This window comes from Xenopus tropicalis, chromosome 4 (genome assembly GCF_000004195.4).
Source record: "Xenopus tropicalis strain Nigerian chromosome 4, UCB_Xtro_10.0, whole genome shotgun sequence".
In the NCBI taxonomy this organism is placed as follows: Eukaryota; Metazoa; Chordata; class Amphibia; order Anura; family Pipidae; genus Xenopus; species Xenopus tropicalis.
This window is the reverse complement of record NC_030680.2, coordinates 52,931,115-52,949,002: the sequence shown is the minus strand read 5'-3', so window position 1 is coordinate 52,949,002 and position 17,888 is coordinate 52,931,115. Positions and strand designations below refer to the sequence as shown.

The 17,888-nt window shown below is 42.4% G+C and overlaps 1 protein-coding gene across 1 annotated transcript in view; it reads left to right on the top strand.

Annotated features, from left to right (window-relative positions):
- The first annotated feature begins 10,870 nt into the window (after nt 1–10,870).
- The window catches only part of cdyl2 (chromodomain Y like 2), a 69,766-nt gene continuing 62,748 nt past the window's right edge, over nt 10,871–17,888 (top strand). Inside the window, exon 1 of the mRNA XM_002938138.5 lies at nt 10,871–11,173. Coding sequence (XP_002938184.3) covers nt 11,150–11,173 — 24 coding nt within the window. The 5' untranslated portion in view covers nt 10,871–11,149. The remainder of the gene's footprint in view (nt 11,174–17,888) is intronic.

The following is a 17,888-nucleotide window of genomic DNA, read 5'->3' as shown; positions in this document are numbered from 1 at the left end:
GAGAATGACAGCATTTTAAATTTAAACCAATAAAATTCAATGGATGAAATCTGATTGGCTGTTAGTGGCCCAACCCACTTTTCCTATTTTTGAACTGCAAAGTTTGGGGACCTTAGTATTAATATGTAAAGAATGGCAGCAGTTAAAATTTCCCCACTGAAAACAATGAATGAAGTGTGATTGGCTTTTGGTGGCCCCGCCCACTTTTTCTAACCTTGAGTACGAGTAAACTTGAGTACAAGTTTGGGAACCCTGGCATCAAACCAATAAAATTCAATAGGTGAAATCTGATTGGCTGTTGGTGGCTCCGCCCACTTTTTAAAAACTAAAACTGCAGTCTCCTAGTCACCAACTGTGAAAAGTTTGGGGACCCTGGGGTTAATACTGTGAGAATGGCAGCAGTTTGAATTTCCCCATTAAAAGTCAATAGGTAAAATCTGACTGGCTGTTGGTGGCTCCGCCCACTTAAAAAACACATTAAACTTGAATACATAATCACCCAGTGATTTCTCAAAAGCAGCTATGAGAAAGTGGTGTGATACCACGAAACGCGTCAAGCGTATGGTCTTTTTTTCTGTATGAGCACAACATGTTTTTAAAGAGACTGAATGAATAAATAAATAAATAATGATTTTTTAATAACAGTGGTGGTTTGCTCCGTACAAAGGTTTTTGTTAGCAGTTTCAATTTCCCCATAAAAGTCAATGGGTAAAATTTGACTGGCAGTTGTGGGCCCCTCCCACTTTGGGGTCATCCAACAAATGTTGCTGTTTCATTGGGGGTGACCTCATAATTATGTTATACTGGTTTTGGGGGGTGTAGCTTCAAAGCTGTAAGAGTGGCAGCAGTTTGAGGGAAGGAATCTGCTAAATAAGTATTATGGGGCCCCATCATTACTGATGCCCTGCCTTCAGGGTTGCCCTGCCCCCCAGCCAACCACTTTGGGTTCCCTAAGGAAACTACCCCCCCCCCCCAGTTTACAAACCACTGCTTTGGATTTAACCCCAACTCCAAAACATAGAAGTAGTAAAGCACGCAGTGTTTCCATAGTAAACAATGTGACAGTGACAGTTGGAGAGAGGCATAAAGGGGAAATCATTTCTGCTCCTGGATTTATGAACATAGGTGCTAAATTGGATATTCATGGAATAATAATTGAATATTCTAACACTGTGTATTTACCAAGGCTAAATAGTGAAATTCTGCTGGATATAATAACCTTTAGACTACTGCCATTGCTTTGCCTTAGTACCACTTAATACATCAAAGCAGGGCAGCCATTTGCGGGTACAAGGTGCTAAAATCATCATTTACAGAAAAAATAAATACTGCCCAGTACAGCACATGGCAACCCAAATGATTATATTAATAATAATACTTTATGGGGGAGTGTGTTTTGCTGCTATCCCCCCAAACTGTCAATATTGGTTGTGTCCTTCAGCCAGAGCCAGCATTAAAGTCATCTCCAAAGCCCATTTTAGACAAATTCTGTCCAAATGAACTAAAATCCAACCCCCACTAGTCTCAGGGGCACAGCACTATCAAAATTTCCACTCTTTTTGGAATAAAATAAAGTTTTTTTGGCAAATAATCTCTCGTAAGGGAAGATCACTTACCTCTCACTACAAGGCCAACCAACTGAATAACTGTCACAGCGCTGATGTCACAGATTGTAAGGCAGGAGCCGCTCTTAAAGGGGAAATGTACCCTGTTAATGAGTGAGGTTTATATGACATTAGTTTGCCCTTATATGTGCAGTACCTACACAGATCATTGTGTACACAGAACATTGCTTTACTGTTCTGTTGGAATGATCCATTAATTCATCTACCATGGCGTATCTACCTGCTGCTGCTAAATCAGATGTAACTGGGGCTCCTTAGCAGGTAGGGTGTCCCTTCCTTGGCTGGTGAAATGTTATACACAAGTTAAGTATGGGGGGGCCAAGCTGCTTCATTGTTGGTCATTAAAGAGGACCTGTCACCCAGACATAAAAAGCTGTATAATAAAAGCCCTTTTCAAATTAAACATGAAACCCAAATTCATTTTTATATTAACACATCCAACCCCATTATAAAGGCATTTAAAAATCCCAGCTGTCATTTATATATTGCTTGCTCTGCCTCTATGCCTTAGGCATAGCTTTCCATTCAGCACTACCTAGATGTCACTGTAAATCTCACTTTTCCCCTCCCTCCTCCTCATCTAACTGTGCAGCCAGTGCATGGGCATGGGCATCTGGTCCCCCATTCTGTAACATAAACAAGATTTTGGCATGATACAAAGCTTGCCTTCATATCAGTGTCCACAAAATGGCGCTGGCCTGCTTGCTGTGATTGAGTAATTCCAAGACGGAAGGAAACAAGATTTATATTATTTATAAGTAAAGTTAATTCTGCTCAACTAACAATATAGAAAATAATTTGGAGTTATTTCTTAGGGTGACATGTCCCCTTTAAACTACTCAGTAAATATAAACTATTGCATCTTGGGAAACAGGAAGTGTTTCTGCATCCAGAGAGATGTGTCAGTAACATAATATGTCACTTATTTTATAGAACTCCCATAACACTTATGTCAGGGAACCTCCTATACACACTGCCACAAATCTTTATCCACTAATTATATTGACTATATTATACTGTATATATATATATACATTTGTGGCTGTTTGTCAGTTTTGCTATATGAATAAAAACAAATTTCCCATGTGGATCTATGATTGCCCAAGGGGCACTACCTTTGTTAGTTGTATTACTGTATATTGCCATATTGTAGCCCAGTGCTGTCCAACTTATTAAATGTAGTGGGCTAATATATATATATATATACATATATAATATGCCACACAGCATGTTGGTGGGCCATATTCAGTTAAAATGATCATTTCATATAGTGAAGTCTATGAAGCCCCTGAGCATACTGGGGGCAATAAGAATCATTTGGTCACATCTGACCCTTTGGCCTCCAGTTGCACAGCCCTGACATAGACAGAACATATATTCTGTTAACCCTTCCACCTCAGAACAATACTGCTATTAGAGATGTAGCGAACCTCACAAAAAAAGTTTGTGAACCCGTTTGCGAACTTTCGCCAAAAAGTGCGGACTTTTGCGAACTTTGCGAACCCTATAGACTTCAATGAGAAGGCGAACTTAAAAAACCTAAAAAAAGCCATTTCAGGCCAGAAAACTGGTTTTAAAGTTGTTTAAAGGGTGCCACGACCTGGACAGTGGCATGCCGGAGGGGGATCAAGGGCAAAAATTTCTCTGAAAAATACGTTGTTGACACAGCGTTGCGTTTTGTGCTGTAAAGGGCAGAAATCACACTACATTTCTAAACTTGTAACGTGTAATAAACGTGTAATAAACTGCTTTAAAACATCCGGCATCTACATGCCAATCAAGTCTACATACAGAGCAGTAGAAAGTAGATTACTAGTCAGCAAAGCTACCTAAACTGTCCCTCAAACCCCTGCACAGCTCTCTCCCCATGCTAACTCATCAAGCACATACAGAAATGGTTGTCATTTAAAATGATATTAAATCATTACTGTTCTCAATTCATTCCATTAATAAGAAAAAGTAGAAGTGTTAAGAATCACCCCATGTGGCTTAACTCTGAGGTAAAGAAGTTAATAGGGAAAAAAAGGAAAGCTTTTAAGAAATATAAGTCAGAGGGGACAGTAGCTGCGTTTAATGAATATAAACACTATAACAAGTGTTGTAAAACAGCAATCCGGAAGGCAAAGATAGAAAATGAGGAGCGCGTCGCGGCCGAGGCCAAGACTAACCCCAAAAAGTTTTTTAAGTATATTAATAGTAAAAAGATGCAGGTTGAGGGTGTGGCCCCATTGAGTTATAATAACAATATGGTTACAGCGGATACAGAAAAGGCAGATGTGCTTAACCAGTTCTTTTCTTCTGTGTATACAGTAGAGGAGCCAGTGGGCCAAGTCTCACCCAATAGCTTCACTGTTGCCTCAGCTCCAACTACACAGTGGTTGGCACAGGATATGGTGCTTAAAGGGTTACACACGATAAATGTAAACAAGGCACCGGGGCCAGATGGAATACACCCTCGGGTACTGAGAGAGCTAGGGGCAGAATTGCAGTGGCCCTTGTTTCTGATATTCTCAGACTCTCTTTCATCAGGTATGGTACCTAGTGATTGGAAGAAGGCGAATGTCACTCCCATATTTAAAAAGGGAATAAGATCTCAGCCTGGCAATTATAGGCCTGTAAGTTTGACATCCGTGGTGGGCAAGTTATTTGAAGGCTTGTTAAGGGATCACATTCAAAATTATGTAGTGGAGAATGGCATTATGAGCAGTAATCAGCATGGCTTTATGAAGGACAGGTCATGTCAGACCAATTTAATTGCTTTTTATGATGAGGTAAGTAAGAAGCTGGACAGTGGGGATGCAGTAGATATAATCTATTTGGATTTTGCCAAAGCATTTGATACCGTTCCCCACAAACGACTGCTTTCTAAGCTAAGGTCTATTGGTCTTAGTGAAGTCGTTTGCACATGGATAGAAAACTGGCTACAGGATCGGGTACAGAGGGTGGTTGTTAATGGCACATTCTCTACTTGGAGTAAGGTTCTTAGTGGGGTCCCTCAGGGTTCTGTACTGGGTCCACTTTTGTTTAATTTGTTCATAAATGACTTAGGGGAGGGTATTATGAGTAATGTATCAGTGTTTGCAGATGACACAAAACTCTGCAGACCAGTCAATTCTATCCAGGATGTGACATCCCTGCAGCAGGATCTTGACCAACTGGCAATCTGGGCAGCTAAGTGGCAGATGAGATTTAATGTGGATAAATGTAAGGTCATGCACCTGGGATGTAAAAATATGCAAGCCCCGTATAACCTTAATGGGACTGCACTAGGCAAATCCATAATGGAGAAGGATCTTGGAGTCCTTGTAGATAATAAACTTGGCTGTAGCAAGCAATGCCAGGCAGCAGCTGCAAGGGCAAACAAGGTTCTGAGCTGTATTAAAAGGGGTATAGATTCACGGGAGGAGGGGGTTATTCTTCCCCTTTACAGAGCACTGGTAAGGCCCCATCTAGAATATGCTGTTCAGTTTTGGTCTCCAGTGCTCAAACGGGACATTATTGAGCTAGAGAGGGTCCAGAGAAGGGCAACTAAGCTGGTAAAGGGTATGGAAAGTCTCGGTTATGAAGAAAGACTGGCCAAGTTGGGTCTGTTTACACTGGAGAAGAGGCGCTTAAGAGGTGACATGATAACTATGTATAAATATATAAGGGGATCATATAATAACCTCTCTAATGTTTTATTTACCAGTAGGTCCTTCCAACGGACACGAGGGCACCCACTCCGTTTAGAAGAAGGGAGGTTCCATTTAAATATTCGGAAAGGATTTTTTACAGTGAGAGCTGTGAAGTTGTGGAATTCCCTCCCCGAATCAGTCGTACTGGCTGATACATTATATAGCTTTAAGAAGGGGCTGGATGGATTCTTAGCAAGTGAGGGAATACACGGTTATGGGAGATAGCTCTTAGTACAAGTTGATACAGGGACTGGTCCGATTGCCATCTTGGAGTCAGGAAGGAATTTTTTCCCCTCTGAGGCAAATTAGAGAGGCTTCAGATGGGGTTTTTTGCCTTCCTCTGGATCAACTTGTAGTTAGGCAGGTTAGGTATAGGCATTATGGTTGAACTTGATGGACGTATGTCTTTTTTCAACCCAACTTACTATGTTACTATGTTACATACAGGCAGAATGTAAAATGGCTGCTGGGCTTTGGTTTATATATGGAAGGGAGTGGTCCGGGGGGGTGGTCCAGGAGGGAGAGCTGCCTGATTGGCTGCCATGTATCTTCTGGCTCTGGGGTGAGAGGTCAAAATTTGGCTCCAGCTAAGGCGAACCCAAAATTGCGAACATAGCTAAAAGTTCGCGAACTTGCGAACTTGCAAACACCCGATGTTCGCGTAAATTAGTTCGCCGGCAAACAGTTCGCTACATCTCTACAGAGGGGATACAGACCACAGCTGCTGGAGACCACAAGAAGTAAAGTCACACCTCATACTCAGGCCCTGGCCCTGAAAGCAAGTGACAATCCAACACGGAGGTCAACTGAGGAGAGACTCATGTTCACTACCACTTTTTCTCCTGACAAAAGACCTCTGACTGAAGCGATCTTTTACCATTGGTCGGTCCTCGAGAAGGACTGTACTCTACCACCCATCTTCAGACATCCACCACGGATAGCCTACAAGAGGGGACGCAGCTTGAGAGACATTCTGGTTAAGGCAGACCCTGTTTTATATTGCAATTAGTTCAATTCATATTGCTCCCCCTTGTGTTGGTGTTAATAGTGCTCTGGATAGGTAGGTGTGGTGAATGATAAAACCTATAAATAGTTCTCCTTACTTAGCATATATACGGGACAGTTTACTGTCCGGTCTCTTTTTTATATGAATTCTTTTATGTGAATTCTTGGGCATACACTATTTGGTTACATTTATCTCACACAGTTGCGAAAATGGTCATTTTGTTACTTATTGCTTGACTTTCCTCTTTTTCTTTTGTTACTTAAAACTATCCTAGTATAACTACTTTCAACTGTAACAATTTACTTCTCCTGTCACTCAGTCTGAGATATTCATTATATATTGCTACTTTCACTTGCTACAGTTTGTATACTTTCTTTACTCAGCCGGATATATAGTCGGTCTTTTTCTTCCTTCAGCATAAATCCTGGGCTGTAGGCAATAACACACACACAAACCTCGAGTTTCATTAACATTTTTATTTTTTATTTTTGATCTTTATTAGCACCTTTATTGTTCAGTAACTTTTCCTAAATGTACAGACCCTTTGTCGTTTTTTTCCATCCCTAAATGTACAGACCCTTTCTGGTTTTTTCCATCCCTCATCACAGTAGTTTGTTCCAAGACATTCTGACCCCGTTATTTACTATATTATATAAGCCCCATGTTGTTCCCACAGTATGCTGACCTATGTCTCCGTGTGTCAAAACCAGATCTTAAATGGTACGGTGTACTGGGGGCTTAAATATGCCCTACGTGGCAGGATTAAGGAGTCTGCTTACTGAATGAGACGCTGTGGATACGGGGAGCTACGTGACTCACGGTGCTGAACTGTGACATCACTGGGCTCCTTAATCTACGATCACTCACCATGAGCCAGTATGGGAACACGATTCAGTTTCTAGCAGGCCGCCGACAAAGGTGGTAAGATCGTGTGGCTCAGACTTCCTGCACATATTTGGGCTATAACTATTTCTGCAATTGAGCGCACATGTTGGTCGCAGCGCTGTCACCTTCAGGCGCGGAGGTTCAGAGGCGTCATCGACGTCCTCGTTTCCATGACAACCTGCACCGGACCTTCGGCTTACAGTATTTTACAATAGGTAATTGATTTTTTCACTATACTACTCCCTTGTAATCTACCTTGTAATAAGTGGTAACCATTACCCTGGGTCTGCTCTGACGTTTCTACATAGCTATACTCGATATTGTGTGTGAGTTGCAGTTCAGCCATTGGGGTTATGCTCTTGCATCTTCTTTTTATTCTTTACTTCTCTTTTTTCGTTTTTATTGTCCCTTTGGCTTTACTTGTATTAATATACAGTATTTTTGTTTATCTTGATTTTTCAATTACTTGATCTATGGGTGTCTATGTATATTTTGTGAGCGGGGGGTGATTGGTCCTACACTGTGACATCATCAGCTACATTTTGGCGCCATTCTTGGGTTTAAGAGTGGGTTTGTAATTATTCTGTTCACTTTGAGAAAGGCTGTGGATACGGCCGAAACGTTAGATTGACGTTTATTCACAATAAAGGTACATTTTCCTTTTTCACTAAGTCCTGTGAGTGTGGCATCTGTTTTATTTTTGTGCTATATATATATATATATATATATATATAAATGAAGAACAGAGTGCAGCACACACAGGGACTTTAAAAAAGAACAAAAAATCTTTATTAATCCAATATATATATTATATAAGAGCTGCACTGTTGCCTCAGCTCCAACTACACAGTGGTTGGCACAGGATATGGTGCTTAAAGGGTTACACACGATAAATGTAAACAAGGCACCTGGGCCAGATGGAATACACCCTCGGGTACTGAGAGAGCTAGGGGCAGAATTACAGTGGCCCTTGTTTCTGATATTCTCAGACTCTCTTTCATCAGGTATGGTACCTAGGGATTGGAAGAAGGCAAATGTCATTCCTATATTTAAAAAGGGAGTAAGATCTCAGCCTGGCAATTATAGGCCTGTAAGTTTGACATCCGTGGTGGGCAAGTTATTTGAAAGCTTGTTAAGGGATCACATACAAAATTATGTACTGGAGAATGCCATTATGAGCAGTAATCAGCATGGCTTTATGAAGGACAGGTCATGTCAGACCAATTTAATTGCTTTTTATGATGAGGTAAGTAAGAAGCTGGACAGTGGGGATGCAGTAGATATAATCTATTTGGATTTTGCCAAAGCATTTGATACCATTCCCCACAAACAACTGCTTTCTAAACTAAGGTCTATTGGTCTTAGTGAAGTCATTTGCACATGGTTTAAAAACTGGCTACAGGATCGGGTACAGAGGGTGGTTGTTAATGGTACATTCTCTACTTGGAATAAGGTTCTCAGTGGGGTCCCTCAGGGTTCTGTACTGGGTCCACTTTTGTTTAACTTGTTCATAAATGACTTGGGGGAGGGTATTATAAGTAATGTATCAGTGTTTGCAGATGACTCAAAACTCTGCAGACCAGTCAATTCTATCCAGGATGTGACATCCCTGCAGCAGGATCTTGACCAACTGGCAATCTGGGCAGCTAAGTGGCAGATGAGATTTAATGTGGATAAATGTAAGGTCATGCACCTGGGATGTAAAAATATGCAAGCCCCGTATACCCTTAAAGAAGAAGGAAAGGCTAATTCACTTGGGGGTGCCAAAATGTTAGGCACCCCCAAGTGAATTAGATCGCTTACCTTCTACCCCGGGCTGGTGCCCCTGTATGGAGAAAACAGCACCAGCCCGGGGTAGCAGCGATCGCTTCCTCCTTCCTCTCTCGCTGCGCGCGCATGCGCGGTAGAGTGAAAAGCCGAACTTTAACAGAGAAGTCAGCTTTTTCACTCTACTGCGCATGCGCCGGACTCGGAGTCTAGGGGAAAGGAAGGCGGAAGGAGGAAGCGAATCGCCCCAGGTGCCCCGGGCTGGTGCGGTTTTCTCCTAATAGGGGCACCAGCCGGGGTACGAGGTAAGCGATTCAAGTCAGTTGGGGGTGCTTAACATTTTAGCACCCCCAAGTGACTTAGCCTTTCCTTCCCCTTTAATGGGACTGCACTAGGCAAATCCATAATGGAGAAGGACCTTGGAGTCCTTGTAGATAATAAACTTGGCTGTAGCAAGCAATGCCAGGCAGCAGCTGCAAGGGCAAACAAGGTTTTGAGCTGTATTAAAAGGGGTATAGATTCACGGGAGGAGGGGGTTATTCTTCCCCTTTACAGAGCGCTGGTAAGGCCCCTTCTAGAATATGCTGTTCAGTTTTGGTCTCCAGTGCTCAAACGGGACATTATTGAGTTAGAGAGGGTCCAGAGAAGGGCAACTAAGCTGGTAAAGGGTATGGAAAGTCTCAGTTATGAAGAAAGACTGGCCAAGTTGGGTCTGTTTACACTGGAGAAGAGGCGCTTAAGAGGTGACATGATAACTATGTATAAATATATAAGAGGATCATATAATAACCTTTCTAATGTTTTATTTACCAGTAGGTCCTTCCAACGGACACAAGGGCACCCACTCCGTTTAGAAGAAGGGAGGTTCCATTTAAATATTCGGAAATTTTTTACTGTGAGAGCTGTGAAGTTGTGGAATTCCCTCCCCGAATCAGTTGTACTGGCTGATACATTATATAGCTTTAAGAAGGGGCTGGATGGATTCTTAGCAAGTGAGGGAATACAGGGTTATGGGAGATAGCTCTCAGTACAAGTGAGGGAATACAGGGGTATGGGAGATAGCTCTTAGTACAAGTGAGGGAATACAGGGGTAGGGGGGATAGCTCTCAGTACAAGTGAGGGAATACAGGGTTATGGGAGATAGCCCTTATACAAGTGAGGGAATACAGGGTTATGGGAGATAGCTCTTAGTACAAGTGAGGGAATACAGGGGTATGGGAGATAGCTCTTAGTACAAGTTGATCCAGGGACTGGTCCGATTGCCATCTTGGAGTCAGGAAGGAATTTTTTCCCCTCTGCGGCAAATTAGAGAGGCTTCAGATGGGGTTTTTTTGCCTTCCTCTGGATCAACTAGTAGTTAGGCAGGTTATATATAGGCATTATGGGTGAACGTGATGGACGTATGTCTTTTTTCAACCCAACTTACTATGTTACTATGTTATATATATATTTTATATATATATATATATATAAAATGCATCCATATATTTTACACTGATTTGCTGCAATATTTACTACCAAATAGAGAAGACACCTTGAGAATCCTGTACTATTAATGGTGCTCATATATATAAATAAATCATTATCGCTTTAATCTCAGGTATGTAATAACAAGGCAATAGAGTGACAGACAACTGATAGACTAACATAAGAAGACAGGTGTATATATATTTATACATATAGTAGCAGCAGGCGGGGGGCGGTTCTCCAGAGTAGCAGTCTGATCGTGTGAGTGTTGCAGACATTTACTTGGAATCTGATAGCAAGGTGACTGTGACCCTCAAGCAGTTTATACCACACTAACAATTAGTAGATTCATCGCCTCTATACCTATGGCCCGTGGAATAGAAGTCAGCAGGGTCTCAGTCCTGACTCACTTGGTTACTACTTGATCAGCATTTCTGCGCTGCGGTTCTGAATGTTACCTCAGCGTCCCTCCCCCCTTGTCATACGATGGTCCCTCCCACGTTAACCCCGGCAGGCAGGGCGCCCTCTGGTGGCTTTCCCGTAACAGTGAGTAGGGCAAGAGCTGGGACTCCCCGTGGCTGCTCCGCTCCGCTCTGCTCAGCTCCAGAGCTGGTTCTCTCAGCCGCCGGTGTGTGATTCTGCGCACACTGACACCCGGAGCCCTGTCATTCTGCACTGTGAGCAGTCGGGAGTGAGTCCGGCGGAACGCAGAGCCCGACTCCGGCATGGCTTCGGGAGACCTATACGAGGTACAGTGCCTGGTGTCTTGTGCTTAGCTAGAGGGCAGGCTTGGGGGGCGCAAGAAGCCTTTGGGGCTACAGGAGGGGTCAGCCGAAGAGCCTGCATCTAGCAGATAGGGGAAGGTGGGAGGGAAGAGAGCTGTGTGTACTTTCCATGTGCAGCAGGCCTTGGGAGGGACGCTACTTATTGCCCCGATGGGGGGGCGAAGGTAAGTGGGGTATAAAAGTAAGGAGTGGCGGCTCGGAGCTGTTACGGGTGGAGGAATGGGAAGCGGGCTGTTCGGGTGGGGGAGATAAGGTTAAACTCATGCGGGGGTGGGCTCGTTTCTCCCTGGTTGCACGCTTATTATCTGTGCCTTGCTGCTTCCAGGGGGCACAGGTGGGGTGTGTGTAAGAGGGCACTCCCACTACTCCCACTAGCACATTCGTCCCCTCATGTGCCATGTTGGACATAACTTGCTAAAGTAAAGCGACTCAGGTGCTTCGGGATATTTTAGAAAGTACACCTGTCAGTCATGCGTTGGGGATGTGCGGGAACTAAGCAGAACCCTGATTGGCAACGAGGTGCTGCAGCAGCTGTAGAACGTCGTGCCTTACGTTACTGTAGTGATCTCTATGTTTGATGGGAATAGGGCTACACCTCAGTACGGGCTGCCAGTGATGGAGCAGAATTAGGAGTGACAGCTGTGCCTAGAAAGTGCTCCACATGCCTTTCATCTATTGCGGCACCCTCTCCCTTTGCACAAAAGTCCGCTCTCATATTGCCATATCCAGGAAAGCACACTTTCAGTTTTTATGATTTGTTAATTGTTAGTATATGAGGTACCTTACTTAAGGCTGCTTGGTTTGATTTAGCCATGAATTAAAAGCCATACTGAAGAAAAATACACCAGTACCCCATAATTAAAAAGGAAGGAACTGCTAGGGAACACAAGTGCATTTTCCACCATATAGCACTGTAATCCATACAGAGGTATGCCTTATATGGAAATATGACTAGTTGTTCCACCCAGTAATTTCATTTGTTGTGCCTGTATCTATTTCTGAAACAGAAGTTGTGGTACCTGTTGATTGCGCTTGATCTTTCCTTAAGCATATTACTAAATCATATGCAGTGCTTTTCTTCTGACCATTAACACTGTGTATGGAGTTTGCATATTCTCTCTGGGTTAGGCTGTTTCCTCCTGCAGTCCAAAGACTTACTGGCAGATTTACCCTTGACTTACCCTAGTATGTGTGTGTAATGTGCATCATCACATGCATCATTAGTCATCATTCATAATCCATCATCGTCCTCTATCTGGCTTCGGCCCTCCTCCATCATTTCTTTGAGTGAAAGGGTTGGGCAAAGGACTGATGCAGGAGGACTAATTGCAGTTAGAGAAGGGCTGAAGGCAGACGTAGGATATAGGAAGACTGCTGTTGGAAGATAAAAGTCTGGTGGAGGTGGGATGGTGTATTTATGACGTTTTCAGGAGGGAGTAGTGACTAATAACAGATATTTAGGGGCAAATTTATCAAAATGTGTGTTTAGAGCTTAAAGGGCACTTATCACCCTCAAACTACTTCCCCCACCAAAGGTGCGGGCTAATAGAGCCCCCACTCCAGTTGGGCGAAACAATCATTTATTCTAATAAAAATTTCCAAAAGTAGTAAAGACAGGCACTCACAGATGTTTAAACTGCAACTTCTTTTATTCACACAACATTTTTCGGGGGAGCCCTTTCTCAAGTGTTACCCATAATACACCACCGTGACACAGGTCTTTTATGTGGACAAAGGCTGAGCTAAGACATTTTTGGAACCAGTTTTCCTTAAAGCTAATAAGAATAGCCCCATACTGCGCAGGTTGCCTCGCAAAGGGGAGGGAGCTCCAGGTGGGGGCAGCCATTTTGTACCACCTGCGCGTGCCACAGCTCTCGTATAATGCACATGCGTGTGACGTAGCCAGGTGAGTAACAACCACTGTGACTGTGTTTCTGCATTACATGCATAATGTACAGTACACACTCCCAGTTCTTTACTTCCAATCTGCAAAGTACTGATATGTACATCTTTCTTTATGTTTTTCAAATCCGCATCCAACGAGAAGATTTGTGTATTTAATTAATTAATGTCTCTTGATATGTTATAAACTGTAATAGGGCAACACAGGATTGATTTATGCCTGAATAAATCCATTTATTACTATATTTGTCATACAAATAGATTCCAGTTCCAGCTGGTTAACCTCCTGATCTTTTCTTTTGTAGAGCCTAACTGTGTAGTGTCGGGATCTGACTATATTGTATTGTATTATATATGCCGTGGTCATGGAAAATTACATTTCTGCCTATAAAATGCTCTTTGTGTATTATATAATGTTAAATAAGGCAAAGTAAGCATGACTGCATGTATAATGTATGGTTTCCATCTGAGTATTAATTTCATGCTAGCAGTCATTTGGCATTTTCACTATGAATTGAATTGGTAATGCCAACTCGCATCAAGATAGAAGTAGCTTAGCAGAGTGAAGCTCCAGATCCATTTGAAGGATGTTTCTGATCTTGGAAGATTATTATGTCCAGCTCATGTAGTTCTAATGCAATTTTCCGATTCTTATTATGCATATATGATAAGGGAGGAACCAAACCAAAAATATTCAGGTTACAATGATGTCAACATGTGACATCAGGGAAACCTAACTTATACAACATATTTAATTATAATACATATTTTGGACCCCTTATCCTGAACCCATTATCTAGAAAGTTCCAAATTACAGGGTCCATTGATTATTAACGTATCACTAATTAAAGGACGACTGCAGAATTTAGTCATTGCCATTAGTTTATTTTACACCAACCTTTACTAGGGATGCACCAAATTCACTTTTTTGGGGTTTGGCTGAATTATGGATCTTATGATGTTACTGTTCCAAATTGCGAAAAGACCCCTTATCCACAAAACCACAGGTCCCAAGCATTCTGGATAATATATCCCATACCTGTACTTAGAAATGATCCTCTATAAAAGATATGTATAAGTTATATATATATATATATATATATATATATATAGGATATATGTAAAAGATAAGATTATATAACTGACTCTAGGGCAAGGGAAACTATTGAAGGGTATACTTAGACATACACCAAAGGATTTTGTGTGTATGTATATCTTTATTTATAAAGCACTACTTATGTACGCAGCACTGTACCGTAGAATACATTAATACAAACAGGGGGTTATTAAGATAATAGATAAATACAAAGTATTACAATAAACACAAATAAATAAAATATATAGTTGCAATAAGATATGAGTCAAAGACGCAAGAGGATGGAGGGCCCTGCCCCGTAGAGCTTACAATCTATATGGGAGGGTAAGTTACAGACATCATTAGGCAAATATAAGTGCTGTAGGTCACAGTGGGTGACATTACAATATAAGTGCTAGTTTCCAGATCAGGTGCTGGGTGAGTGCTCCAAAAGGTAGTCTTTAAGTTTAGTTTTAAAAAGACTGAGGGAGGATTCTCTCCGGAGGAAATCAGGGAGGGCATTCCAAATGTAAGGGGCAGCAAGGCAGAAAGGTTTAAGGTGGGAAACAGCAGTAGTAGTCGGGGGGGCGCAACCAAACGATTGCTCTGCGAGGAACGGAAGAGTCGGCCAGGAACGTGTGGAGACACAAGAGAAGAGATGTAGTGAGGAGCAGAGGAATGGAGGGCTTTGAAGGTTAAGAGAAGGAGTTTGTAAAATATTCTTTGTTTAATAGGAAGCCACGATAAGGACTTTAGCAGGGGAAGGGCCTGAACTCTCCTGGATGAGAGGAGAAGAATTCTGGCTGCAGTATTTAATATAGACTGTAGAGGAGAAAGATGGGAGTTAGGGAGGCCGGTTAGTAGCAGGTTACAGTAGTCAAGTCGAGATAGGATTAGACTATGCATGAGCAGCCTAGCTATTGCAGTAGAAAGAAGGGGACGGATTTTGGCAATATTACGCAAGAAAAAGTGACAGGTTTTGACAGTGGTGTTAATATGGTCAGAGAAGAAGAGACAGGAGTCAAAGATCACCCCCAAACAACGCGCCGAATCGTCCAGGTTGATGAGGGTGCCTTCAGTAGAGATAAAAAAGGGGGGGGGGTAGGACCAGGCTTAGGTGGAAAGATCATTAATTCAGTTTTTGGTTCAATTTGAGGTGGCGTTGGTTCATCCAATTGGAGATAGCTAGGAGGCAATTAGAGATTTAAGTCTCAGTTTCAACTGTTAACGAAGGGGTCGAAAAGTAAATTTGGATATTTGGATATCATCGGCATACAGATGATATTTAAAGCCAAATGAACGGGTAAGATCTCCCAAAGATAGCGTGTAAAGGGAGAACAACAACGGCCCAAGTACAGAGCCTTGGGGTACAACCACATTAAGAGGAGATGGAGATGAGGTTTTTTTTAGCATAGGAGACAGTGAATGAAGAGAGGTAAGAAGAGATCCAGGATGCATCCTGACTACAAATACCAATCGAATGCAGAATTTGCATCAGGAGGGAGTGGTCGACCATATCAACCGCAGCCGATAGATCTGGGAGGATTAGTATAGAAAAGTGAACTTTGGCTTTGGCAACCTGAAGATCATTCGTAACTTTGTCTCAGTAGAGTGCGGAGGCCGAAGGCCAGATTGCAGCGGGTCCAATAAATTATGTGCATTAGGAAAGTTAGTAATACGGGAGAAGACAAAACGCTCTCAGATTTTGGAGGCAAGCGGTAGAAGCGAGACAGGACGGGTCCAGCGTGGCCTTTTGAACGAGGACATCATTCGTACAGTATGTATTTTGCAAACTTAGCTTGAGACAGATGGACTAAAATGATTAAAGGAGAAAGAAAGGTAAAAACTAAGTACCGTATATACTTGAGTGTTCTGTCTCAGCATCAGTTGTACCTGCCACAAGCCCTGTGTAGACCCAGTCTGTGAGGATGAGTGCAGCAGGTTGAATGATCACCTTAACAGATAGCTTACTCAATGAATAAAGACTCCAGATGTGTTTTCCAATGCTTCTTTATGCTTCAAGGTAGCAAGGGTATAACATAGAGACTTTTCCATAGGTAAATTTCTAATGAAGATACACAACTTACATACACTGCAGTCTCTTCATAACACACTCAACAAAAAAGGCAGTTACAACAACAAAATGGAGGGCGGGAGCAACTATCTAGCAAGAAACAGCAGGGGTGAATGGATGATACCAAATAACATTATAACAATAACATATAATAACAACTGCTAGGCAGTAAAAGCTGCGTGGCAGCACACTCCCCGCCTGGTATCGTGAGATACCACTACACAATTATTTTTCCTACATACTATTACATTGCATGCAGTAAAATGCTATCTAGCCTTCTCAATCTATCAGCTAGCTATATTAGAGGGTTTGAGTGGCTCCCTGAGATTAGACTAGATCAGAACTTTTAGAAGCAGGCATAATTAAGTGTCAGTAACTGGTCTGAGGAAGGTTTTTGAGTCCCCATCCTTAACGATCTTGACTTCCACACTTCGGACCTTCCCATCATCACTGGAAATGGCCTTTGTGATGAGTCTAACTGGCCACTGGATCCGATGAGTTTGCTGGTCTTTTAACAGAACCAAGTCCCCTTCCTTTAAGTCTGGTGCTGGTTCAGCATGATGGTTATCAAAAATCTTCTGCATGAATGCTAGAAAGTGCTCTTGCATCTCAGGCTTGCTACGGAGGGTTCTCTTAAGTGCAGCAAATCTGGCTAAAGCTTGTTCTCGATTGTTAGGGAGAGTAAGCCTTGGTAACCGGAAGGGTAATGGAGCTACCCAACTATTGGAGTTGTCCTTGGAGAACTCTTCATTCATAATCTTGATGAATTCCTTGTCTTCGACTGAAGGGGCAATCTTGTTGTCATCGCAAGTAGTCTGGTACACAGACTCACCAAGGTCCATGTAAGAAGTGAACTTGCAGGCAATACCTTGGAATGCTTGACATGGAGCTTCAGACTTGAAATCAAGTCTTTCCTTCACATGATAGTACAATGGACATTTCATCGACCGATAGGTACGTTCTGATCTCTCCACATTGGTTTTGTAGGAAGCTATATCCGAGTGCTTGTGCAATCGATCTAGACAGGCTTCTCCTATTATCACCCATCCAAGATCGAGTTTCTGGGCATGAGGAGCATCGTCTGGACCATTACATAACTCTCTTATTTTATGAACTCTGGGAATGTCTCTCCCTAGAAGAATCATGATCTTCGCGTCCTTGTTAAGTGATGGAATGTAATCAGCAATGTAATTCAAATGAGGGTGATGACGTGCAACCTCAGGTGTGGGGATCTCTTCTCTGTTATTCGGTAGCTGATCACATTCGATTAGCGTTGGTAGAGGAAACTCTATGTTCTCATATTCTGATGCCACTATGAAGCCATGGGCTCTTCTTCCAGAAGTGCTGACTTGTCCTGCACATGTCTGCAAGGTGTAAGACCAGGTCTCTCCATGAATCTTGAATAAGTCAAAGAATTCTGTACTGGCTAATGAGCGGTTGCTCTGATCGTCGAGTATAGCATACATTTTTATGGCATTTTGTGGGCATCCTTCAGGGAAAACCCTGACGAGACATATCTTGCTGCAAGACTTGCTATGAAGCCCTTCTCCACACACCTCTGTACATGTTGTGGTTACAACATTGGCATTTTGCTCAGTTCTCTCCCCGCCATCATCTGATGTAGTCTT